This window comes from Onychomys torridus, chromosome 7 (genome assembly GCF_903995425.1).
Source record: "Onychomys torridus chromosome 7, mOncTor1.1, whole genome shotgun sequence".
Taxonomy (NCBI): domain Eukaryota; kingdom Metazoa; phylum Chordata; class Mammalia; order Rodentia; family Cricetidae; genus Onychomys; species Onychomys torridus.
The window spans coordinates 50,974,528-50,999,522 of NC_050449.1; the positions used below are offsets into that span (position 1 = coordinate 50,974,528).

General features: G+C 50.4%; 2 protein-coding genes across 4 annotated transcripts in view; both read left to right on the forward strand.

Annotated features, from left to right (window-relative positions):
- The window catches only part of Scamp2 (secretory carrier membrane protein 2), a 28,357-nt gene extending 18,421 nt beyond the window's left edge, over nt 1-9,936 (forward strand). For both annotated transcript variants that reach the window (XM_036194152.1, XM_036194151.1), the window contains 5 exons: nt 1,488-1,616; nt 2,212-2,371; nt 3,776-3,877; nt 8,227-8,347; nt 8,571-9,936. In XM_036194152.1, coding sequence (XP_036050045.1) covers nt 1,488-1,616; nt 2,212-2,371; nt 3,776-3,877; nt 8,227-8,347; nt 8,571-8,705 — 647 coding nt within the window. In that variant the 3' untranslated portion in view covers nt 8,706-9,936. The remainder of the gene's footprint in view (nt 1-1,487; nt 1,617-2,211; nt 2,372-3,775; nt 3,878-8,226; nt 8,348-8,570) is intronic.
- A 728-nt stretch (nt 9,937-10,664) lies between these two features.
- Ulk3 (unc-51 like kinase 3) lies at nt 10,665-17,339 on the forward strand. Of its 2 annotated transcripts, XM_036194148.1 has the most exons (16): nt 10,665-10,889; nt 11,495-11,635; nt 11,719-11,839; nt 12,447-12,551; nt 13,234-13,377; nt 13,572-13,654; nt 14,084-14,239; nt 14,413-14,518; nt 14,706-14,746; nt 14,982-15,084; nt 15,217-15,281; nt 15,367-15,445; nt 15,517-15,557; nt 15,888-15,935; nt 16,055-16,121; nt 16,215-17,339. In XM_036194148.1, exons 1-16 carry the CDS (start codon nt 10,788-10,790, stop codon nt 16,229-16,231), a joined length of 1,419 nt encoding a protein of 472 aa, XP_036050041.1. In that variant the 5' UTR covers nt 10,665-10,787; the 3' UTR covers nt 16,232-17,339. The 2 variants fall into 2 exon arrangements, with proteins under 2 accessions (XP_036050041.1, XP_036050039.1); XM_036194146.1 differs by lacking the exon at nt 11,495-11,635 and having other exon boundaries at nt 10,680-10,889.
- Nucleotides 17,340-24,995: the final 7,656 nt, after the last annotated feature.

Sequence of the window (24,995 nt, forward strand, 5' to 3'; positions counted from 1 at the left end):
AAGTCAGGAGAGCAGCAGAATAGGCCTGACAGATGTGAGTTCTTTTTACATTCCTTCCCAGCTATGAAATTCTTTGATTCCCTGGGCCCAGAGTTCCATGTTATTGCTAAAATCCCTTCCCAGGAGACATAAACAAGGTCCCAATGACGAAGTTCCCTCTGTGGAACCAATGAGTGTCTTGGGCTTCCTCACAGAGCATAGGGGAGGGGTTACTTGCAGGGGTGTGGATGCTCCTCCTACAGGCTGTCCCTGGAAAGGATGAAGACTTCCCTGTAGGGAGTAGCTGGAGCTCCCTTCCCTCTAGACTCTAGCCCCTCCCCAGGGCCATGTACAAATGAGGGCATACAACATATGGTAGTGTCTGGACGTCTGCTGAGGGTCTCCTGACCCACCGCTCTCCGTGAGGGGAGGAAAATGGGCAACAAGCCCAGCTGGGATAGCCCTTCTGCTGGAGGGTAAGGCTGAACGCCCCAAGATGGTGGCTGCTTGACTTGGAGGATAGTCACCCTATACATGCTTATGACGATGACCCTGGCTGCCCTGCTTAATAAATAAAATACTTAGTAAGAATAGTCTAAAAGGCATGTGCTAGCGTACCCTTCTAACCCCAGCATTCAAGAGGTAAAAGCAGGCAGATCTCTGTGAGTTTGAGACCAGCCTGGTCTACATTGAAGGTCAGCCAAGGCTACATCGCTGTCTCAAAAGAACAAACACGGGATTGGGGATTTAGCTCAGTGGTAAAGCATTCACCTAGCAAGTGCAAGGCCCTGGGTTCGATCCCCAGCTCAAAAAAAAAAAAAAAAAAAAAAAAAAAAATAACCACATCATTTAGGACAGTGGTTGTAAACCTGTGGGTCATGACCCTTTGGGTCAAAAGACTCTTTCACAGGGGTCACCTAAGACCATTGGAAAACACAGATACTTACATTATGACTCATAACAGTAGCAAAATTACAATTATAAAATAGCAACAAAAATAATTTTATAAAAACAAAAACAAACAAAAACCCTTGCTGTGCGGCAGTGACACACACCTTTAATCCCAGCATTTGGGAGACAGAGCCAGGCGGATCTCTGTGAATTTGAGGCAAACCTGATCTACAGAGCGAGATCCAGGACAGGCATCAAAACTACACAGAGAAACCCTGTCTCAAAAAACAAAACAAAACAAAAAGATAAAATAAATTTATGGTTGGGGGTCACCACAACATGAGGAATTGTATTAAAGAGTTACAGCATTAGGAAGGTTGAGAACCCCTGACTTAGGACATTAGGTCTCTCTAATGTAGTTGTGCTTCATTATCCTGGAGTGAATTTGTGGCTATCTCTCTGGGTCCCTCTTTGATCTCACTTCATGTTCCATGGAACCCCCTGACACTCCTGAACTCTGCTTGTAGGGGCACCTCTACAAGCTCTACTTTGCCTATAAACGGGCCAGTGTGTGCTCTCCTCCATGCCTCTGACGAGGCTGCATCCTTTTTACGCAGTGAGAGACAACAACTGGCCGCCCCTCCCCTCGTGGTGCCCTGTCAAACCCTGCTTCTATCAGGACTTCTCCACAGAGATCCCTGCCGACTACCAGCGGATATGCAAGATGCTTTACTATCTCTGGATGTGTGAGTTCCAGGGGGCATTGGCAACGTCTTGAGATCCCCATGTTTACTTTGGGCCTTGCTCCCAGGGTCAAGACCTCTCACAGACTGTCCTTCCCAGTATTTAGGCTGGCATGGGGAGGTTCTTTATGTCCTGTCTGGGAACTGCTCCAGAGGGCCCGCGAGACTGCTTTGAAAGGGAGAGTGGACTGGCCAGAGACTTCTGTGTTCTGTGGAGCTCCTGTACTGAAAGGCTCAACTTGGTGAAGGCCTCCCTTCCCACAGGCCTCTGGGTTCCAGCAGTGAGGAAAAAGTCTGCAGCTCCCTTGTGGGCCTTTGAGAAAGGGTTATTTCATTCTCCAAGGATCAGCCTGCACCTCACCATGCCTATCCCTGAAACCTAGGTCTCCCTGTCACCTCCTGAGGAAGCTTAGTCCCCGGTGTGAGGTCCTAGAGAACTAGGATCTGCAGCTAACCTTGCCTGGGCATAGACGAAGTCCCTACTCTTTTCTCAGCCTCCCTCACAACTGGCCTTTCCTAGGGAGTGGCTTGCTCTGTGGGCAGCCAGTCCTCCAGCCACCTTGGGTCAAGCCACCTTTCTCTCCTTGTCCCTTGCCAGTGCATTCAGTGACTCTGTTTCTGAACCTGCTTGCATGCCTGGCCTGGTTCACAAGCAATGCCGCGAATGGAACAGCCTTCGGCCTCTCCATCCTTTGGTTCGTGATCTTCACCCCCTGTGCCTTCCTTTGTTGGTACCGACCGATCTACAAGGCTTTCAGGTGAGTGGAGGAGCTAGTACAAGGGGTGAGGGGTGGCTGGCATCTCAGGAGTAGCCGATAGATCTCAGCCCTGGGCCCCATCACAGCCCTAGCTCAGAACAGAGTGTGGTGGGGGGAGGGGATTGCTCTCCTTTTCTCACTGAATCAGAGCAGACAGATTAAGGGCCGTTTGCCTCAGCCTAGTGAGGTTTGCTGGAGGCCTGTCCATGAGTGAACATAGGTGGATGAGGGGATTGGAGGCCTCCGCTGCTGCTGTACTGTTGTTCCTGGGCAGACTTGCTGGCAGGCAGGGATTTAGTTGCTGTGAAGAGGGAGCATCTTTCTGAGGCTTGAGGTGCTGCTGCCTTTCAGATGTCGGATGCTGTCGGTGGTTCATCTTTATGGTCTTAGGCATCTGTGGCCAATATGTACGCTAGCTCCCATGAGCATAAATGGATGTATCTGTAAGACCTCTGGGGATTTGGAATTATACTTCATGCTTGATGCTTTTAGGGCTGGGAGTCCTCCAGATCTCGGGAAGAAGAGCTGGGAGTATCAGCTGGGCACATCCTGCCTTTCCACAGTGTTCTGGTTCTCGAGGATGCCAAAGCCAGGGATATGGCTCAGTTGATAGAGTGCTTGCCTAGTATGTACAAAGCCTGGGTTCTACTACAACTCCACAAAAAAACTAGATTTAGTGGCACAGGCTTGTACTCCCAGCATTTGGGAGGTATAGAAAGGAGGGTCAGAAGTTCAAGGTTCCAGAAGGAATTAAGAGACCAGACCAGCCTGGGCTTCAGGAGACCCTTGTCTGTATCTAAAACAAAACATAACAGTGATGGGAGTACTTAATTCTTGAGGAGTTTTAACCAGTTTGCTACTCCACAGATAGATTTTCTTCCAACAAAGTCTACAGGGTGTGTGTGGGGAGGTGTGGGTGTGTGTGTTGGAGGTGGTTTAGGACATTGAACTCATGAACTTTAAAGATTGTATTAGTGTTTTGCCTATGTGAATGTCTGTGCACCATGTGCGTGCAGTGTCCTCAGAGGCCAGAAGAGGGTGTTAGATCCCTTGAGACTGGGGTTACAGACAGTTGTGAGCCACCCATGTGGATCCTGGGAAGCAAATCCAGGTCCTCTGGAAGAGCAACTAGTGCTCTAAACTATTGAGCCATCTCTCCAGCCCTAGGTTTGTTTGGTTGTTTGGTTTTGATTTTGGTATGTGTGTATACATTCACATATACGTACATGCCACAGTGCACGTAAGTATGTCACAGGACAGCTTGTGAGAGTTCTCTCCTTCCATCCTTTGGGCTCCAGGATTGAACTCAGAGCATCAGGCTTGGTGGTAGCAAGTACTGTTCCCCACTGAGCCATCTCACTGGCCCCAAGCCCTCTTTTGATTTACTTCTCTCTCTCTCCACAGGTCTGACAACTCTTTCAGCTTCTTCGTGTTCTTCTTTGTATTTTTTTGTCAAATAGGGATCTACTTCATCCAGTTGATTGGCTTGCCTAACCTAGGGACCAGGTAAGACCCGACGTATCTTAGAGGGTTCAACTTCCATGCCATTTCCTAGCTCCTCCTAGAGTGCCTGTTCCAACCATGGTGGAGAAAGGGTGGAGGGTACCAAAGGGTGGAGGGTACCCTAAGATCTGCCTTAGTTCTCTGTTGTGTGATGAAACATCTGGGAAGGTGTGACACACACATCTACTCACCCCAGATAGGGAACCCATGGTGGAACAAAGTACTGATACCACCAAAGCCCACCTTGGTGAACCAATACGTTTTATTAGGGTGACTTACAAGGATATAGGTGAGGGGTACTTACAGGAGCAGAAATAACTCAAAGACAGCTGTATCACCAAAGCCACCCCAGCATAGGCGACGACAGTTCATGAAGCTGGGAACCTGGAGCACCCTGCACAGCCTGCGGGCAGCTCCACGGGATGGAGAGTGTCCTTTCCAGGTGACTGTCTGAATCACTTCCAGGCATCTGGTCTGGTCTCAGAGGCTTCTTTTCAGCTCAGTGTCCTTTGGCAAAGGCTGTCTCTTGGCTTTTATTGCTTACTCTGTCGGGGAGGGGCTTAATGAAACTGGTCAGTTTCAGGGACTTCCTAAAGCTATTTTGGATTGTTTACCTTTCTGCTTGAGCTTTCTAGAGGATAGACTGTGTCGATCTCCAGGAGATTCTATACAACACCTCTTTCCTGGTAATCTTTTTTTTTTTTTTTTTTTTTTTTTGTGGTTGTAGGGGTCAGACCCAGACTCAGGAAATGCTCTGTTCCTGAGCCACACTCTAGCTTCCCATTATTTTATAGTAGCTACCTGTCTTTCCTTGTTCTCTACGTTCTATAGTGTGTAGATGGTAGATGAGTCTCACTCTGGCCTGGGACTTACTATAGCCCAGGGTTGCCTCAAATTCATGGTGATCCCCTTGCTTGCCTCCAGAGAGCTGAGATTTCAGGAGTGAGCCACCATGCCAGTTTGGTCTAAGTCTTTAGGGCTGTGTCTGGCACTGCATGGCAGCTTCTTGCTTTTCTCCTACAGCAATCCCCCAGGGGCTGATGGATGCCCTGGCCTTTGAAGCCCCTGAATTACACCTTACCTCTCTCAAACTACTATGTTAGCCCCAAATGACCTTGAACCTCTTGTCATTCTGCCTCCAGGCTGTCCATCCGTCCTTCCTTCCTTCCTTCCTTCCTTCCTCCCACCCTTCCTTCCTCCCTCCCTTCCTTCCTTTTCTCTCTTTCTTTTTTCTAATGTAGCGCTTGGAATGGAATCCAGAGCCTTATGCATGCTAGCCAAGCACTCTACCAATGGAGCTACATCCCCAGCTTGTAAGTCTCAGCTCAGAATTGATTTCCAAAAGAAAAGCCAATGGCTGACATTTTCCTGTGTACCCCAGTGCACAGGGGACACTGCAAAAAGGTCAAGCTGCCACGGGGCTGAGAGCATGGGCCTGGAAGGGTGGCACTATTTTGGTCCCCTCCCTGCAGCAGCTAGCAAGACCAGGGTGTGAGGAGAGGAGGGCTGGCTGCCCTAGCAGAACCTGAGCTCTGCCCTCCTGCCACCCTGCGTCTCATTCTGCTGTTCTGATCGGACCCTTTGATGGGTGGGCCTGCCTCGTCTTATTACTTTAGCTAAACGTTAGGAAAGCTGGATTGGCCAAGTGTGGGTGGCCCGTGTCTGTAGTCCAGCACTTGGGAGATGAGGCAGCAATATTGAAAGTTTGAGGTCAGCCTAAGCTATGTAGTGCATTCTTGGATAGCCTAGAATACATAGAGAAACCCTGACTCAAAAAACCAAATTTAATACTAGCACTCAGGAGGGTAGAGGCAGATGGACCTCTTAGTTTGAGGCCACCTTGATTTACATAACAAGGTCTAGGCCAGCCAGGGTTACATAGTGAGATGGTGTCTCAAATAAATAATAAATAAAGGGGCTGGGGGTTTAGCTCAGTGGTAGAGCACTTGCCTAGCAAGCACAAGGCCCTCCCTCCCTGGGTTCGATTCTCAGCCCCCAAAATAAACAAACAAACAAACAAATAAATAAATAAAGACAGTGGTGGGGGTGGGCATGCTATGATTAATAACTGTTTGTACTCTGGACTGGGACCCTTGGTATTAGATGTCTGGTCCTGGCCCTGCCCTCACGGCCTTGCACTCAGTGAGCTCTGCTGGCTCCTGCCTGTTCTTACCTTCCCGTAGACCTTCTGTGACCATTTTGTTTTCTCTTTGTCTGTGTGCATGTGTGCATGACTACTCATGTGGAGGTGTGTATGTACGCCTCTGTGAGGAGGACAGAGGGTCATTCTTCAAGCACTATCCACCTTGTTTCTTGTTTACTTTTTTACTTTGTGTGTGTGTGTGTGTGTGTGTGTGTGTGTGTGTGTGTGTGTGTTGCGTGCATGCATCCAAATGGAGATCAGAGAACAGCTTGCAGGAATTGGTTCTTTATCTACCACTTGAGTTCCAGGAATTGAACTCAGGTCGTCAGACTTGGTGGCAAGCACCTTTACCTGCTGGGCCATTTGGCCACCCCTCCTCTTTGTTTTTTGAGACAGGATCTCTCATTAGCCTGGAGTTTGCTGAAAAGACTAGCTAAACCAGCAGACTTCAGGGATCTGCCTGTCTCTGCCTTCCCAGTGCTGTCTGGGATTAGAAGCACAGGCTTTTTATGTGGGTTCTGGGTTCTGAATTCAAGTCCTCACGCTTATTCTGGAAGTACTTTACAAAGTTCTCTTTTTTTTTTTGGGAAACAAGGCTGCTGATCCTCCTGCCTCTTCCTCCCAATTGAAAAGATTACAGATATAAGCCGCAGCACTCAGCTTTAATACACAAAATTTTCCTTTATTTAGTGTGCATGTATATGTATGTGGGGACCCACATTTGAGAGTGAGTTCTCTCCTTCCACCATATGGGTTCTGGGGATCAAACTCAGGTTGTCAGGCTTAGTGGCTAGTCCCTTTACTGGGTGAGCCAGGTTTCTCTGGTGCTGTGATTTCCTTTTCCTGTGTGTGCTTTTGGTGTCACACTTAAACCACCAGCAAATTCAAGGTCATGAAAAGTTACTTCTGTTTTTCTCCTAAGAGTTTTTGCTATTTTGAGACAAGGTCTCTCTCTGGTTCCTTGCTGTCCTGGAGCTCACTATGTAGACCAGACAGTCGTAGGACTTACATTCTCCTGCCTCTGCCTCCTGAGTACTGGGACTAAAGGTGTGTGCCACCGTGCCCAGATTTCTAAAGAATTTTATAGCCTCAGCTCTTACAATTAAATCTTTGCCCTATTTTGAGTGAATTTTTTTTGAAAGATTTATTTATTTATTATGTATACAGTGAGTGTTCGGCCTGCAGGCCAGAAGAGAGGCACCAGATCTCATTGTAGATGGTTGCGAACCACCATGTGGTTGCTGGGAATTGAACTCAGGACCTCTGGAAGAACAGCCAGTGCTCTTAACCTCTGAGCCATCTCTCCATCTCTTGAGTGAATTTTAATATATAATTGAAGTAAGGACCAGTTGTCCCAGTACCATTTGTAAAGAGACTATCAGTTCCCCTTTGGGGTGTTAAAAATTTTTTTATTCCATTTATTTATTTATTTATTGGGTTAGGGAACACGTGTGCCAGGACATGGTATGAAAGTCCAATGATAAAAAAAGGTAGACTGGGGCTGAATGGATCAGTGGTTAAGAGCACTGGCTGCTTTTCCAGAGGAACCGGGTTCCAATTCCCAACAGCCACATAGCAGCTCACAACTGTAACTCCAATTTCAGAGAATCTGACTGCCTCACATAGACACAACAATGCACAGAAAAATAAAAAATAAACCATTAGGTGTATCTGGACTCTGAAGCCTGTGGTGTTACTCTGTCTTCAAGCTGTCCCCACACTGCTTTTGATGACTGTAGCTTTGTTGTAAGTTTGAAGATAGGTAGTGTGAGAATAATCCCTTTACAGCTAAGGACACTGAGGCTGTGGGGATGACATAACCACTAAAGGCCGAGGTCCTGATGGTGGAAGCTGAGGTGACAAGGTCCTCTCTGCAGAGCCAATGTCTTTCCTGTCCCCACCCTCAATCAGCAACATACACTGAGCCTTTGGCTGACCCTGACAAGGCAGTTGCCATATCTCCTTTCTAGACCTCACTGGGCCAGAAGATTTCCAGGTGACTCCACCTCTGAGACTTCAGGAGAGGTCATATTGGAGCAGTGTGGGCCTGTCAGTACTCACAGCCTGGTCTTTCAGAGGAAGGTCATTAAACCACAAGGCTCCCTGTGCTGCAGGGAGATGCCCAGGTGGTGGCCAGGACACAGCCATTTGGGAACAGTGCTCTTAAGGACTCTGAGTCTCCCCTCACCTCTGGTTTCTCCTTTTGCAGTGGTTGGCTTGCAGCCCTGTCTACACTGCACGATGGGCCCTTGGCTGTGTCCATCATCATGATGGTAGTGGCTGGCTTCTTTACCCTCTGTGCCGGGCTCTCACTCTTCCTCCTGCAGCGGGTAAGTAGGCTGTGAGCCAACAACTAACACAAGGAAAAGGTCCTTCTCTCCTGAGGGGACATCTAAATATTCCTTGTCCCTGAAGTCCTCAGTAGCCTAACATCTTTGGCCAAGGCTCCGGGTGAGCAGCCAGGCAGGCTTGCACTCTTGGGAGCCCTTTTGGGAGCGTAGCCTGATGGCTAGGATTGCTCTGGGCTCTTCTCACCGTGGCCTTGTTCCCTAGGTTCATGCCTTCTACCGCCGAACAGGAGCCAGCTTCCAGCAGGCTCAGGAAGAGTTTTCCCAGGGCATCTTCAGCAACAGGACCTTCCGCAGCGCTGCCTCGTCTGCGGCCCGAGGAACCTTCCAGGGGAACTAGTCTTCCCGACGCTCCTTCCCTCACCCCAGCCTCTTCTGCCACCTGCCTTCTGAGCTGCACTTTCCGTGGGTGCCTTACACAGTGGTTCTGCCCAGCACAGACGTGGCAGGGATTTTGTCTTGTCCCTGCTCCTTCCTCAGTAGTCAGCTTTCCCTTCCACGTAAGGGAAGGGAGGAAGGGACAGGGACAAGGGAAAAGGAAAAATAACAAAGCTGTCTTTTCTTTTCTGATGGTGGATTTTCTGACGGTAGGATTTTGTCTGGAAGCAGTGGGACTGATTGCCTTGAAAACAAACGCACTCAACGTGCGTGTGGATTCACGTCCCCCACTCAGGATCCTTGGCGGGCCTGGGCTCACTGGACCAGGAATTTTCCATAGGCATCCTGGACTCCACTCCTCCCTCTGCAGGCTTGACCTGTCTCGGGGCCTCCACAGTCTCACCTTTCAGGCTTAGGCTTCATAAGCCTTCCCAGGGCTCCGCTTTAGGTGAGCTGTGTTCTGGTGGGTGTGCAGATGCTCCTCACATTGCCTTTGAGTGGTCTCTAGGTGTTCCTCACAGTAGTCATGACCCTCCATGCCTGCTCTGTCCCATGGTATAATAGCACCTTGTGCCCTGTGGGGACAAGCCCTTCTCACGAGCCCTTCTCTTCAGACTTCTGAGTGGGGCTGGTTGGGACGTGGGGATTGCGAGGGACTGAAGACGGTCATTGTCCTGCCCAGCCTCTGGCAGTCTTCTGAGAGGGTAGGTGTCACTTGAGCTGTTTGTTTTGGCTTCTGTCCTGAGGGACTCTGCCCCATCTTCAGCAATACTCACCTCTTACAACTCATGGGTGGATGGAGGAAGTCAGTCCAGAACTACGTCCGTCCTGCAGGCAGGACCGCTGCGCCATCTTTCTGAGGTTTCCTCCCACACTCAAGTGGACTCCAGGCCCTTTCCACTGCCCTGGGGACTCCACAGGTGTGTCACTGCAGTGGTACTTAGGTCACTGTTGAAACCTGGCCTGTGCTGTGTCAGTGCTGCAGGAGTTCACCAAGGTGGCCAGCCTCCTGCCTCCGGGAACTGGGCCCTCCTGGGGCTACCCTCATGCTGTCAGCCCATTTATCCCTAGAGCCACTGAATGGTAATGACAGCCACCAGGGTTTTGTAAACTTTCTCATATTTTCCTCCATGTACAAATGTATATGTCATGTCTCAATTTTTGTGCTTAAATAAAAATAAGATTTTCGGACAGTGCTGGTCCTGATGTCTCTGGTGGACTTGGGAGGACTGTGGCCGACGGAAGTATGGGCTGAGGGCCTACTAAGATAGGTGAGGTGACAGTTAAGATCCTTGGCAGCTGGACTGTGACAGACTGTTAAGCCACTCAGCTCCCAGGAGGAACCTCTTCAAGAGTGAAAGGCAGAAGGGAGGACTCTGGCAGTGGTAACTTGGATCTTCCATAGGCATTTTAAAAATTATTCTTAGCCAGGCATGCTGGAGCACACCTTTAGTTCCAGCCACTCGGTGGCAGAGGCAGGCAGATCTCTGAGTTCCCGGCCCACCTGGTCTACAAAGTGAGTTCCAGGACAGCCAGGGCTACACAGAGAAACCCTGTCTCGAAAACCAGTATTTTCTTATATTCTATTGTGTGTGTGCCAGAGTGTGTGTGGTGATCAGAGAACAACTTGCTGGAGTCGGTTCTCCTTCACCCAGTGGGACCCAGGGATCTCCCCATCCTCTGTTTCTGGTCTTAGCAGAACGCCAGGCTCTTCCTCCCGCCCCCAGCGTGGGTGGTCTCTAGGATGCGGTGTGCTGAGAGAGGGTTTCCCATGTGATGGTGTCCTCAATCCTCGACCCACTTCCGCTACGCCCACTGAAGCCTCAGTGTCTGAAAACAGGCCTGGCAGTCCTTGGCAGAAGGTGTCACCAAGCCCGCGCGGGCGGGGCGGGGAGGAGGGCGGAGGGGCGGGGTCGAGCTGCGCTTCCGGTGGGCGGTGCCGGGCCGTGCGGAGTCCCGCCCCGCCGCCCCTCGAGCGCCCCCAGTTTCGCTTCTGGCCGGAACCTGCGCCCCGAACCAGGAAGCACCTGGCGGCGGGCGAGGGATGGCTGGGCCCGGCTGGGGTCTTCCTCGGCTGGACGGTTTCATCCTCACCGAGCGCCTGGGCAGTGGCACGTACGCCACGGTGTACAAGGCCTACGCCAAGGTGGGTGTGGGCGGGCCGTGCCCGAGGTCTCCTGGCGCGGGGCACCCGGCTCCTGTGCCAGCCAACCCCCAGCAAGCCCGGCTGGGTGACAGGCCGCCAGGAGCAGGAGAGAGGCGGCCGCCTGGCCCCAGGCGGGTGGAAGAGGCTGGAGCCGACTGCCCCTCTGAGGTTTAAAAACAAACACACGCCAGTTTGCTCTGGAAGGGTGGGCGAAGACGTGAGGGAACCTCGGTGTCAGTGGCTGAAAAACCGGCTCCGCACGGAAGTCGCCTTCGGGGCTTGGAGGGGTCCGAGACCAGACTCCCAGCAGGCAGGACCAGTTAGTTAGAAGGCATAGTGGCCAGTGATATTCCTTTTTCTGGCCACTCTAGAATGTACTGCTCTAGGTTAGAAACAGGGGCTTAGAAAACACTTGCTGGGCTGGGAATCCAGGATTCCAGAATCCGGATGCCTCATTGATTTGATAAGGGGAAGCTGGGAGACTTTGAGGCTTGTGAAGAGTGGATAGACCCAGGCAAGGGGAAGGTTGCAGAGGGACCCAGAGCCCCCTCTAGCCCATGGAGCAGGTCCCCTCAAGATAGAGATCCAAATGTCCTGTCCCACAGAAGGATACTCGGGAGGTGGTAGCCATAAAATGCGTGGCCAAGAAAAGTCTCAACAAGGCATCTGTGGAAAACCTCCTGACTGAGATTGAGATCCTCAAGGGCATTCGGCACCCCCATATTGTGCAGCTGAAAGACTTCCAGGTGTGAGCCTGGGGCGGGGCTCCCTCCAAAGGAGGCTGGAGAAGGGCTGCTGCCTACAGCTGCCTCTTTACTTCCAACCACAGTGGGACAATGACAATATCTACCTCATCATGGAGTTCTGCGCAGGGGGCGACCTGTCTCGCTTCATCCATACCCGCAGGATCCTGCCTGAGAAGGTGGCTCGTGTTTTCATGCAGCAGCTGGGTAAAAGCCAATGGCACACCCCATGTCCTCTTCTCCCCTATCCTGATGCTTTGCAGTTTCCCATGTTTGTGCCCCTAGCATCTGTGGGGGAGTTCGAGCTTCCACATGTGGAGCATGATGTAAGAACCTTGTAGAATCTTCCAGGGCCCAGTAGGTGGAACCCAAGTGCTTTCGTGAGGAAGAATACAAAGTCCTAAAAGGCTTGGGCTTCTATGGAGGCTCCTGGAAGGAAGAGGGGCAGGGTCTTATGAAGGGTGCAGAGAGCAGGCATTTGGGAAAACTCTTAGAAGTGGCAGACTTCCAGGTGGTGGTGGCACATGCCTTTAAAAGTGGCGGGAGTCTGGTGCTTCTGTGTATTCTGGTTTTGTTTTTTTTGTTTGTTTGTTTGTTTGTTTTTCGAGACAGGGTTCCTCTGTAGCTTTGGAGGCTTTCACAGAGATCCACCTGCCTCTGCCTCCCGAATGCTCGGATTACAGGCGTGGGCCACCACCTCCCGGCCTTCTGTGTATGCAGTAATGCAGCTGAAGGAGGGTAGATGGAAGCCTGGGGCGGGGCGAGGCAGGTAAGAACTAGGCTCTGACTCATTCTCATGGGGCGGGCTCCCCAGCTAGTGCCCTGAAGTTCCTGCATGAACAAAACATCTCTCATCTGGATCTGAAGCCACAGAACATTCTGCTGAGCTCTTTGGAGAAGCCCCATCTGAAACTGGCAGGTCTGCATCTGGAACAGCAGGGTGATGTTTTAGAATGGGTAAAGGGCTTCTTGCTGGGCTCCCTCAGCACCCTAGTTCCCAGGGGTCTCTCTGTTAAGTCATTGGTGACAGGTCAGGAGATACAGGGCTGAGCCCATCACCAAAACGTAGCACCCATTCTCAGGCTGCACACACTTAAGTCCTGTAGTGTTGCGGGTGGAGTTAGGGATCACTCTGGATCAGAATTGGGGCTCAGTCTGGAAATAAAACCAGTATGTGACCAGTATCCAGCATCTGTCTGTGAGTAGGGACTCAGCTTAATCTGTCATTAGGATTAGGGCTCAGTCTGGACAGCTGAGGAGAATATGGCAGTGGAAGGTTGTGGCCTCTGATAAGATCTGAAAAAGAATAGATTGAGTTTGGAGGCCAGAGAACATGACATAGCTAATCCTGGGGGAAGTGGCAGGGGGCTTTCAGTGCACATTGTGTTTTGAGATGGGCTTCTTAGGAGAAGGTGCTTAAGGAGCTGTGTGCCACGAGGAGAGTTTCGACCTTGGAGAATGATATAGGCCGAGTGCTGTGGGCCAGTGGCACAGGGGAGGAGGCAGGAGCAATCCAGTTGAGCCTAGGGTTGGGAGGAGCTCTGACTGGAGTCTCAGTAGCAGCTGGGATTTGAACCCTGTGCCCGGCCTCTTGCCTGCAGACTTTGGCTTTGCACAGCACATGTCTCCATGGGATGAGAAACATGTGCTTCGTGGCTCCCCACTCTACATGGCTCCTGAGATGGTGTGTCAGCGGCAGTACGATGCCCGTGTGGACCTCTGGTCTGTGGGGGTCATCCTGTATGGTAAGACCTTTGTCCCCTGCTCTCCACGCTGATTATTCTGTATTTGGGCAAGGCTTCTCTGGGCCACTCCTGGGTTCTAATGAGAATTGAGGGACCCAGGGCTCTACTCTGAGGAATTTTGGTTCCCTTCCCAAGGGCGAGCGAGGCAAGACTTAACCCTGTTTCCTTTCAAACCCCCCTCTGCCTTCTTTCAGAAGCCCTCTTCGGGAAGCCCCCTTTTGCCTCCAGATCGTTCTCAGAGCTAGAAGAAAAGATTCGCAGCAATCGAGTTATTGAGGTGCATCTTGCAAGGAGGGTCTTGGCATCCACTGGGGATTGAGGGATTCAAGGCCCTAAGGTTTTATTACACTGCTACAGACTAGTCTAGGCTCCAGACCTTTCATGGTGGTAGGGCATGCTCTGCAGTGGGGGCCTAGGCTCTGGTCCATTCCTGAGAATCCAGATCAGCCACACAGGCAATCCATGACCTATGGGGAAAAGGCCATGATGGAGCCAGGCCCAGTCTTCCCATAGCCAGGGCTGGAGGCAAATTCCGAGGATGTTTGGTTCTCTTCCTGTGCATCACCAGAACCTGACGCATTCTCCCCAGGTCTCAGATAACCCACCGACAAACGTGTACCCCTTATGGGAGTTCCTAAAGGGCCTCGGGCTTTGGACTCAGATGCTGGAGCCCAGTGTGATGTATCCCTGCTCTGTTCCTCTGCAGCTTCCCCTTCGGCCCCAGCTCTCCCTAGACTGCCGTGACCTGCTGCAGCGACTCCTAGAACGGGATCCCAGCCGTCGAATCTCCTTCCAGGACTTCTTTGCCCACCCCTGGGTGGATCTGGAGCACATGCCCAATAGGGAAAGCCTGGCAAAAGCAGTAAGCAGACCAATGGGAATGGGGTGAGCTGGGTCTCATTTGCCCACTCTGGTGGTGAACTGGTCCATGGAAGCTGAGCCAGTGGCCACGAGGCAGGTGGAGTTCTGACTGACGATGCTGGCTGGTGTGGCATTAGGAAGTTAGGTCTGACTGCTGATCCTCCTGTCCCCCAGACAGCCCTTGTGGTGGAGGCTGTGAAGAAGGACCAGGAGGGGGATGCTGCTGCAGCCCTGTCCCTCTACTGCAAGGCTCTGGACTTCTTTGTACCTGCCCTGCACTGTGAGGCCCAGACCCTTCCTCTAACCTGGTACAGAAGGGGCAGGAATGGGGTCATGATCCCCATTCAGTGCCTTAGGGGAGACAGTGCAGAAGATAAACCTGGAACTTGTGTCTGAGGATTGCAGAGGGCTGACTGTAGGGCAGGGGTTCCCATGCAGATTCCTCATGAACTCTTCACCTTCCACAGACGAAGTGGATGCCCAGCGGAAGGAGGCAATTAAGGCCAAGGTAGGGAGATCTCCCCAGGAGGAAGTGGAGGGACAGGGATGGAGAGGACCTAGAGATCACAAGTCTCTGACAGATTTCGAACCTCCCTCTCTCATAGCATAGGGCTGGGGGAAGGGTTGGGTCAGCTTGTTTAATGTCTGACCTGGTTCATGCGAGGTAGTCACTGAGGACCCGAGGCAAACTTGGAGGTGGGTGCTGGCTCGGGGGACAACCCTCACCCCTTATTCTCTTACAGGTAGGGCAGTATGTGTCCCGGGCGGAGGAGCTCAAAGCCATCGTCTCCTCCTCCAATCAGGCTCTGCTAAGGCAGGACACATCTGTCCAAGGTCTGCTGCGAGGTAGGCTGCAGTCCCTGGTCCATGTTCGAGTCCTGGCAACCCCACTTCATCTTGACAGGGGGACTCAGGTGGGCTTTCTGTGAAAAAAGCAACAGGCCACCCCCTCACTGTGAGCCTTTCCCCTCACATCAGAGATGGCCCGGGACAAGCCTCGCCTCCTTGCTGCCCTGGAAGTGGCCTCAGCTGCCATGGCCAAGGTTTGTGCTCACTGGGAGGAGCCAGGTGGGACAGGAAGGAAACCAAGGCACAAGATGGAATAATGTGTTGCCCCTCTGGCCATAGGAGGAGGAAGCTGGCAAGGAGCAGGATGCCCTGGACCTGTACCAGCACAGCCTCGGGGAGCTGCTGCTGCTGTTGGCAGGTAAGGCTGCAGCACCCCTGCTGCCCCCACTCCCGGCTGTCCTGTCCTCACCATCTCCTCTCTCTTTACAGCCGAAGCCCCAGGCCGAAGGCGGGAGCTCCTTCACACTGAGGTACTCAATGCGATGGTAGTCAGGGAGTACATTGTCCTCTCCTTTTACACAGTTCATGTCTCTGGGACCTCTTTAGATTACACATGGAGTTCCCCTGCTCTTGGGTCTCCCAAGACCAGAGGCCAGCCTCAGACTTGTGAAGTCAGTGAGCCAGGACTTGAGGTTACTGGATAAACCAAAAGCCTGCTGGACTCCTGCAGCAGGGAAGGTTTCCTGAAGGCGGGGACAAACAGAGGATCAGAGACAAGGCAGAGGGCTCTCTGAGCATCAGGGGTGAGGAGGCACTTGATTTGAAGCCCGCACACTGCTAGGCATGCCTTCTCTTGGCAGGTTCAGAACCTCATGGCTCGAGCTGAGTACCTGAAAGAGCAGATCAAGGTGGGCAGGGACGGGCCACCCTGGGCAGGGACGGGCCATCCTCCCTCTGGTTGTGGATGCACTGTGGCTTCCGAGTCTAGCTGTCTGCCTTAGCCCTTGCCCTCCTTTACATCCCACAGATAAGGGAATCTCACTGGGAAGCAGCAACTCTGGACAAAGAGGGGCTGTCGGAGTCTGTTCGGAGCTGTGAGTCCTGCCCTGGGGTCGGACAGCCCCTAACAGGGTTCTGCCTCTCTTGCTGAAGACCCAAGCCTGACTTTTCCCTTTCATCTCTCCTAGCTTGCACACTACAGTGACACCAGAAGGACTGGTGGATAGAACACAAGTCTAGAGAGAAGCTATGTACCAACCCTGGTTCACACCTGTGCATCTGGGACCTTCCTGGATGAACCCCTCAAGATGTCCACATCCGAGTTCCCAGTGTTCCTCTGAATGTTCTCCACCCCTGGAGGCTCTGGTGGTGCATGTACTGTGCCAGGAGTACTGAACTCTAGGAGAAGTACTCTACTATGACTTTGTTAGTAGGTGACTGCTGGCCTAAGCCTGTCGGCTTCAGGACATCATCACACTGTGTGTATTTTGCTCTGCAGAGAGGACACCATGCCTCTTCAGAGAACTCTTGTTCCTTCCCTGCTACCAGGCAGCTGCTGTACCTGGGCCAGCCCTTCCTGGGAGCCTTTATTCCAACCTACTCCCTTCTTGGACTGGAATGGGACACTCCAATACCCCTCAGGGACTACCTACCCTGAAGGATGCACTCAGCCCTGCAGAACTCTCTAGTCTTCCTGGGAGTGCACACCTGTCATCCTTTTCAGGACTTTAAGACAATCCTTCATGCATGAATGTCATGTCCTTTGTAGGGGTGGGGTACATGTGAGAATTCCAGGCCTGTCCTTGCCTTGGTATGGAGGAGAGGTCCTCATCTCTCCTACTTACAGCCCTCTTTTGTTGGGGGGAATATGCCACACTAGCCATATAGTGGGCCCTGTTGCTAGAGCTGGGGCTTGGCTGGGCCTGGGTCTTCCCTTTTGTCCTGTTAAGCCATGGATACCTCCACAGCTTATACTTTGTATGAGCTGGAGATGAACTTAACATATCTGGAATTATTGGAGGGTTTCTTTTTTATCCCTCCCTCCCAAAAAAATTACCTTGTTTCAAATTTTTGTGTTGAAGGCTGATTTTGAATAAGGAACAGGGGAGCTGTTCTGCATCAGATAATCTCAAACCACAAGCTTGTGTGTGTGTTTGGGTGGAGGGGCGCAGGCATTATTTCTGAAGTCAGAGAAGTTGGTGATTTCTAATCATTCTGCCTCCTTAGGACAAAGTGGAACCTTGCCAGAGGCTAGATGTATATAAAGAATGCAGTTCATTGTTCTCTATTAAATTATTTTCCATACTTATACATCTCTTCTTGCCTTGGAAAAATAGGTGAAATGGCCCTGCTCATAACCCAGGAAAAGCTGGGGAACCTGAGGAGGGTAGTCCCAGAGGGAGATGACAGATATCCAAGAGTCCAGTCCCACTGACGGCCACCATTCCTGCCCACTACCTAGTGTGTGTTGGGGAGGAGCAGGGCTGGACAGACCTGAGAGCCCAGCCAGGCTCTTGTTCTGCATACCTCAGCTTAGTGGCAAACGGCAAGCCCTCCTCTCTACACCATCCCCCACTGCACACTCCATGTCCATCCAGTGTCCCAAGCCTCTCATTCCTTATCACTCGGCCCCGTGACTGAGCAGCAAGCTGGGTTTCAGGAAAAAGAGATCTTTTAGGATTTCTTCTCCTCATACCTAGTCCCCCAAAGGTCCCTAGACTGGCATAATTTCCAGCAGTCTCTTGCCTTAATGATTCTCAGGCCTGTTACCGTGGGTCTGATACAGGAGGGGCCAAGTCAGAAAGAATGAATTTTCTGAAGCCTTTGGCCTAGCCATTGTGGGGCAGTGTGGAACAGTGTCCTGTTGGGCAGGAGGAGCTGCTGAAGCCATGGTTCTGTTCCTTGGCCCGATGCTTGGACTGCACAGTTAGTCTGTGGGTGTGATAAGGCGGTATATATAGGCCTGGTATATAGCCTGAGTACAATAACGTGTTATTTTCAAATGTAGGGAGAAAGTCATACTTCACATTTTCTCTGGAAATGGAGCAGATGAAAAGTTTCAGTAAGAAAAATTAAGGAAAAGGAGGAGGGATGGATGGAGAAGACAGACTGACAGGATGGTGAAGCTTAGGAAAGGACAAGGAAGAGGGGGCGTCATGTCTTCAGACCGTTGTTTATTATGACAGCTACACTGGCTAGCTGTCTGGAACAGGGGCCTAAAATTCTTACACAGGGTGTTTGAGGAGTAGCCCGTGTAGGACACCCAATACAGGAAGGGCATGGGAGTCTGAGGCTCTGGGAAGGGCTTCTCCCAAGCGTTGAATTGATAGCCTCCAGGAAGGTCCTGTTGCCAAGATACCTGTGAGACAGGCAGACTAGTCTAGGGGCTGGAGCAAGTGGGGAGGGGGCTCTGGAGAGCTTTTCTAGTGGCACAGGCCTAAAGAAAGCTTGAGATCAGCTTTTCAAATATTTTTTATCTGAGAGATGGAGAATTGCTGCCACTTTGTACCTCCAGGGCATTCAAAACTGTCCATCCTGGAGCTCTATGCCCTTGTGCTCCCATCTCTACTCACCCAGTGCCAGACTGAGCCAAGGACACCCCCTGGGACTGGACCTCCCATTTCCCAAGGGCCAGCCCTTAGAGGAGCATATAAGCCTCAGGAGTAGACCAAGGGATCCAGGTGTCTCTGGGCTCAGCCTGCAATATCCCCTCCCCCCTTTTATGGGCAAGGATATACAGCCTTGGTTCCTGAAGGTGATCTGGAAGGACTCTAGCTCCAGAGGCCAAGTTGCTGTCCCAGGCTTCTCTAAGAGGGCTACGGCCCCACTATGAAGCTGAGACAGGAGAGGTGAGGCACATCAATGGCCACTTTTCTCCACAGTAATTCATATCATCACGCTATCATTTGAAATACCAAACCCACAGAGACAGAAACAAAGCTATGTCTGAGCTCACGTGCAGACCTACATTCGTGTCTATAGAAATGCAGGCACAGGTCTTGCTGAGGGAGGCAGGGGCAGCCTCAGCAGCGCTTCACTCCTGGACCCGGGCCAGTGGCCTCCCCACACCTCACACAAACTCTGGGAATAGCAATGCCTTGCAGTCACGGGATTAGAGGCAGGGCTGTAGGCTCCCCAGCTCCCCAGCCCTCAACCTCAGCTCTGTGGGACAGAGGACAGAAGCTCTGCCTCCCCCCTGCTCCCACAGTGCTGAGCTGAGCGTCAGCTGGGTCAATAGGCGCTGTCAGGAGCTCAGCTGGACAAGTGAATATGCCCCAGATGTCCCCAGTGCCTGCCTAGGGCTTCCAGTGTCTGAGGAGGGACCATCTGGCTGTTGGGAGAAAGGGAGATCCTGCACATTCCAAACCCTGGCCACCCTCCCCGCCCTCGCCCTGGGAAACAGCTGGCCTTAGAAAGCCACTTGTTATTTCTGCACACTTCTTCCCACTGGGAACTGGGCCTGAGCTGCCTGGGTGGGTGGGAGGCAGGAAAAGCACACTGGAGGCTCTTGAGGTAGGGTCCAGAGGTGCCGCTAATTCCTCTGGAACCCTGTGTCTTGTAGAGCCAGAGAACTTGATGTGCATGCTGTGGGGCAGGAGGAACAGGCTGTGTATTTTGATCTCCCCTGTCCTGGGATGATCTGTAGTTAGAGTTTTCCTGCCTGGCCCAGTCAGGACAAATCTCTCTTACCCGCCAGTCCCACAGTCGCTCAGACCCAACCAAGAAAGCACACAGAGACTTACATTGTTTAGAAACTGTATGGCTGTGGCAGGCTTCTTGTTATCTGCTTCTTACATCTTAAATTAACCCATTTCTGTTAATCTATTCTTTGCCACATGGCTTGTGGCTTACCAGTGTCTTTACACGTTGCTTCTCATGGCGGTGGCTGGCGGTGTCTCCCTCCAACCTTCTACTTCCCAGAATTCTCTTCTCTCTTGTCCCGCCTATACTTCCTGCCTGGCCACTGGCCAATCAGAACTTTATTTACACAGAGGGATATCCACAGCACTTCCCCTTTTCTTTTTTTTAAGGAAGGTTTTAACTTTTACATAGTACAATTACATATAACCAAACAATTATCAAGCAAGAATTACAGTTACAATATTAAAGAAGATATACTATCTATATTTGTGAGTCTAAGGTTTTATATCTAACTTACCTTTTATCATAACTGAGGAAATTATAACTATCTAGTCTTCAACCACATCAAAGACCTCAGAAGGATATAATATTACCTGAGAAAGGGAGAAGGATGCAAGCAACTTTCGGGAGTCTTGCAGGGTAGACAGAGACAGCTGGCAGCCTGGACAGTCACCTAATGTTTCTTTGTACAGTTGGGGCATTTGTCTTTAGCCCACAGGGCTAGAGTCTCTTGGTCACTTCTCTCAGTGTCCTGTAGAATGTCTGGAAGTTTCTTCTGTGAAGCAGGAACCTGAAGGACCATTGTGTCAAGCAAAGTTCAGTGGTCACCTTTCTATGGGTCCTGCATGTCCAGTCGATCAAGCAGTCCAGGCAAGAACAGTTTCTTGCTAAAATGGCTATTTTTGACAAGGTGAAGATAAGATATGAAGTGTCTTCAATGCCCATCCTCATCTCTGAAGTAAATTGGTGTTGCCAGAAGCAGACATGTCTCACTGTCCAGAAAGTCTAAATTTTAAAAATATTTTAAATGCCATATTCTGAAGGTCTTTGAAGTATTTGAAGATTACCTATCTATCTGAAATATCTCTATGTATACCTAGAAGACTTAACTAACATGGCTGTGAGTATGATTATCACAGATGATTAATTATTAATCTATTTTTAATTATCCATTACAATTTTAAATGAGCTATACAAACACAATACCTTAAACATGAGTAGAAATATATACATAGTATAACAAAATTAACTTTAAGTTTGTATCAATAGACTAAAATCTAAACCAATGTAAAACATTTTAAACAAGTTGTTGCTCTTTAGAAGTAAGTTCCCTAATCTACCCTTTCATCCTATTATATCTATATCATATCCCCCTTTCTTCTTTAGAAAGAGATCTCATTTATAATCAACCTGCTTTAAAGAAAAATATTGGGTTTTGTTTGTTTGTTTGTTTGTTTTTTTGTCCCACACCAGTGGGCTCTTCTGATTTGGGACACAAGAATCTCTTAACCATTTCTTTTAGCAATATGTCTGGGTTTAGAGAAGGAGTGAGCCAATTCCATCTCCAAAGCCAGCTGGGAATTTTGGGAATGTGGGCGTAGTTTCTCTTACTACTTCCTGCTGGAGGGGGGTGCTGCATCTTATGGGGACACAAAGACAATTTTAGGATTATGGAGTAGTCCATTAGGGTGAACCTCTGAGCCAGTTGCCTTGAAACCATTCTGGATGTCGGATCATCTGGGCCACTGTGTCATCGGAGACCTTTCAGGTGGTCTTGGCTGATCAAACCTGATGTATCTTAATCTGGAATAAATCCACAGCCTCTGGCTTTCTGTGGAAACAAAAGCAGAGACTCCTTTCCAAAGCAACATATCCTTATATCCAAATTTTGAAGTCAAGGTACCTTTAAAATTTACATATTTGTTTAACTCAACAGCTTTTATGATCAAATCTTTTTCTGCAGTTAAAAATCCAAAAGATAACATAAAACAGATTCTCTGTGTAATATCTATCTTTGTAAGACTGAAACGCTGCTGTGGCTGTTGGCTCCGCCCACCTCTGCTTCCCAACATGGCGGCAGTTACAGTACCGCCAGCTCTGGGTCTGGAGCCATGTGTACCATCAACTATCAGAAGCAGTTCTATCGAAGTAGTGCATAGCCCAGAAACTTTCTTTTTTTTTTTTTTTCTTTTTTCTTTTTTTTTTTTTTTAACTAGTAAAGGCTAAATCCACCATGCAGCAGAGTAAAGTGCTGCTTGTAGACTCCTCATTCCAGCCACACTGCAGGTCAGACGCACACGCCAGGAACCCGCCATAGTAGCTCAAACCGGCAGGCTGCCGCTAACTTGAGAGAGACAATTAAGAAGCTGTTTTTAGCTCCATTTTAGAATCTTTTTTCTCAGGTGTTAGGTGGAAATGCTTGCCAACACGTTGGGCGCCATTTGTTGTTAGAGTTTTCCTGCCTGGCCCAGTCAGGACAAATCTCTCTTACCCGCCAGTCCCACAGTCGCTCAGACCCAACCAAGAAAGCACACAGAGACTTACATTGTTTAGAAACTGTATGGCTGTGGCAGGCTTCTTGTTATCTGCTTCTTACATCTTAAATTAACCCATTTCTGTTAATCTATACTTTGCCACATGGCTTGTGGCTTACCAGTGTCTTTACACGTTGCTTCTCATGGCGGTGGCTGGCGGTGTCTCTCTCCAACCTTCTACTTCCCAGAATTCTCTTCTCTCTTGTCCCGCCTATACTTCCTGCCTGGCCACTGGCCAATCAGAACTTTATTTACACAGAGGGATATCCACAGCAATGATCTTTCCTCAGAATCCCTCCTCAATTCTGGGAATTCTTCTCATTTTTCCTTAAATCTACACTTGCTCAGGGTGGGGTCAGGGAGTAAGAAGAATTGGGGCCAGAATAGCTCTTTTTCATCACCTTTGTGCATTTCCTATGCCCTGCAAGGGAAGGAAGGAAAGAGAGAGAAGGAGCAGAAGGATGGGAGCAGAGAAGGCCTGACGCATCACGGCCTGTTTGGAGAGGAGGTGGTTAGGCTGTTACAAGGGGAATGTTGGAGGCCAATGGCTTCCTTTGTGGTCTTTGTTTCATATCAGGTGGGTGGGCCAGTCCTGGAGCACGTGATTTATACATAATGGATATTATATATAAAATAAGAGTGGAAACGGTGGGAGAGCTGGAGCTTGGGTGCCTACCTCTGGGCCTGTGCAGAAGACAGCTCCAGCTTGGCTGGGTTAGCCGCTCCCTGTGAAGGGCATGGAACCAAGAATGAGGATGGTATTGGGGGATGCGGATGAGCATGTGGATGGACAGAAAAATCCAGTAGCACAGCTGACAGAGATGGGGGTGGGGCTCGGCCTTCCTCCCTCACCCATCTTTGCCTGAGCTTCAGACTGGTTTTTTGCCTAGAGCCCCCCATTCCAGGACACAACAGACAGACAGGTCAGGGCCTCGTGGAGTTCCTGGGATGTGAGTGGGGAATCAGTGAGGAGGCAGAGTCCCCTCCCTCTTCCTGACCTCGGGCACCAAACAGCCCTGCTTTGACAGGGTTCAGTGAGTGTCCCCAAGCACCCCTACCACCTGACCTGCCAGGCTGGCCTCCTTCTCAGGCAGCAAAGCACTGAGGGGGAAGGGGCTGTCCAATCCCATTAGGCAGAAGGCCCCTGAGGGTGGAGGGCTGACGTGGACCCTGCTGTTGATGCTGCTGAGGCAGCCCATGCTCCCCCCACCCCCAGCTTGGGGCTCCTCTGCGAAGGTCAGCGAGGGTTTTGTCCAGTGGCTGCTAAGCCCTTCCCCAGGGGGTGGAGCAGGAACATCGCAGAGGCTCAGATGCCTCCTTAGGGTGCTGAAAGGATGCCTGGTGTGTTAGCCCCAAGCAGTCCCCAGTGTTTCCCTCCCTTATCTTCGGGGCATAGATCCCTTCTGTCCTCACCTCCTTAATTCTTCCTGCCTCTTTCTTTCAGCCCTTCCACCTTAGCATCACCTACTCTTCCTTATTTTACAGGGCGGCCTAAAGGGAACTTTGCCCTTGAAAACAAACCGTCTTTCCTGCCTGTAATAGTGATGGCTTCCTCACAGGCTAGCACTTCGCTGGGGAGGCCAGGAGGCACCAGGTGCCTGGAGCGCTTTCCTTGTGCCTAGCAAGCTCCTGGGATGACCTATTGGAGCAGCTCTTTGGAACTTCCAGAACACCATCCCCACCCTGCCTGCCAGCCACCAGAGAGTGTGATGACATTTGGAGTCTCCCTTTAAGAGAAACGTTTTTCTCTTTTGAGTCTTCACTAAAGAATCTTACATAGTGTTGCTGCACATCTGCAATCCTAGCACTTGGGAGGCTAAATCAGGAGGATTAAAGTTCCAGACTAGCCTTGGCTAGATAGTGTGAGATCCCCTCTCAAATACAAAGTGGCTGGAGAGATGGCTCAGTGGTTAAGAGCACTGGTTACCCTGCCAGATACAGATTCAATTCCCAACACCCCACGGCAACTCAAAACCATCTACAGCTCCAGTTTCAGGGATATCTGATGCCCTCTTCTGGCCTCCCTGGTTACCGGGCACACCTGTGGTCCACAGACATACATTCAGACAAACACTCATACACATAAAATAATAAACTAAATTTAAAAACATGGAACACAGAAGGTGAGGATGCAGCCCAGTTGGTAAAAGTGCTTGTCTATCATGCACAAAGCCCTTGGTTAGATTCCAAGCACAGCCTAAACTGGGTGTGGTGGCCCATTTCTGTAATCAAGGTACTTGGGAAGTAGAGGCAAGATAATCAGAGGTCCAAGATCATCACTGCCTACACAGAAGTTTGAGGCCAGTCTGAACTATGTGAGACTCTGTCTGAAACAAAACAAAATAACATTAATACCAACCAATCAATAGAGAGAGGGAGGGAGAGAGGGAGGAAGAAAGGAAGGGAGAGAGAGAAAGAAGAAATCCAGCAGAAACAATAATTCACTGCCTACTCTCTTTGAGGGCACCAGCTTCCAGTCTCAGGCCACCTCCCTGCCAGGTGCCAGGGACTAACGCTGCCCTCCCTAGCAGGTCTCACTCAGTGTAGCATGGTTGTTGGTTTCTCCACCTCTGTTAAAAACTGTGTCATTGGGCTGGAAAGATGGCTCAGAGGTTAAAAGCACTGTTTGCTCTTCCAGAGGTCCTGAGTTCAATTCCCAGCAACCACAGGGTGACTCACAACCATCTGTAATGAGATCTGGTGCCCTCTTTTGGCCTATAGGGATATGTGCAGTCAGAACACTGTATACATAATAAATAAATAAATAAATCTTAAAAAATGATAATAATAAAC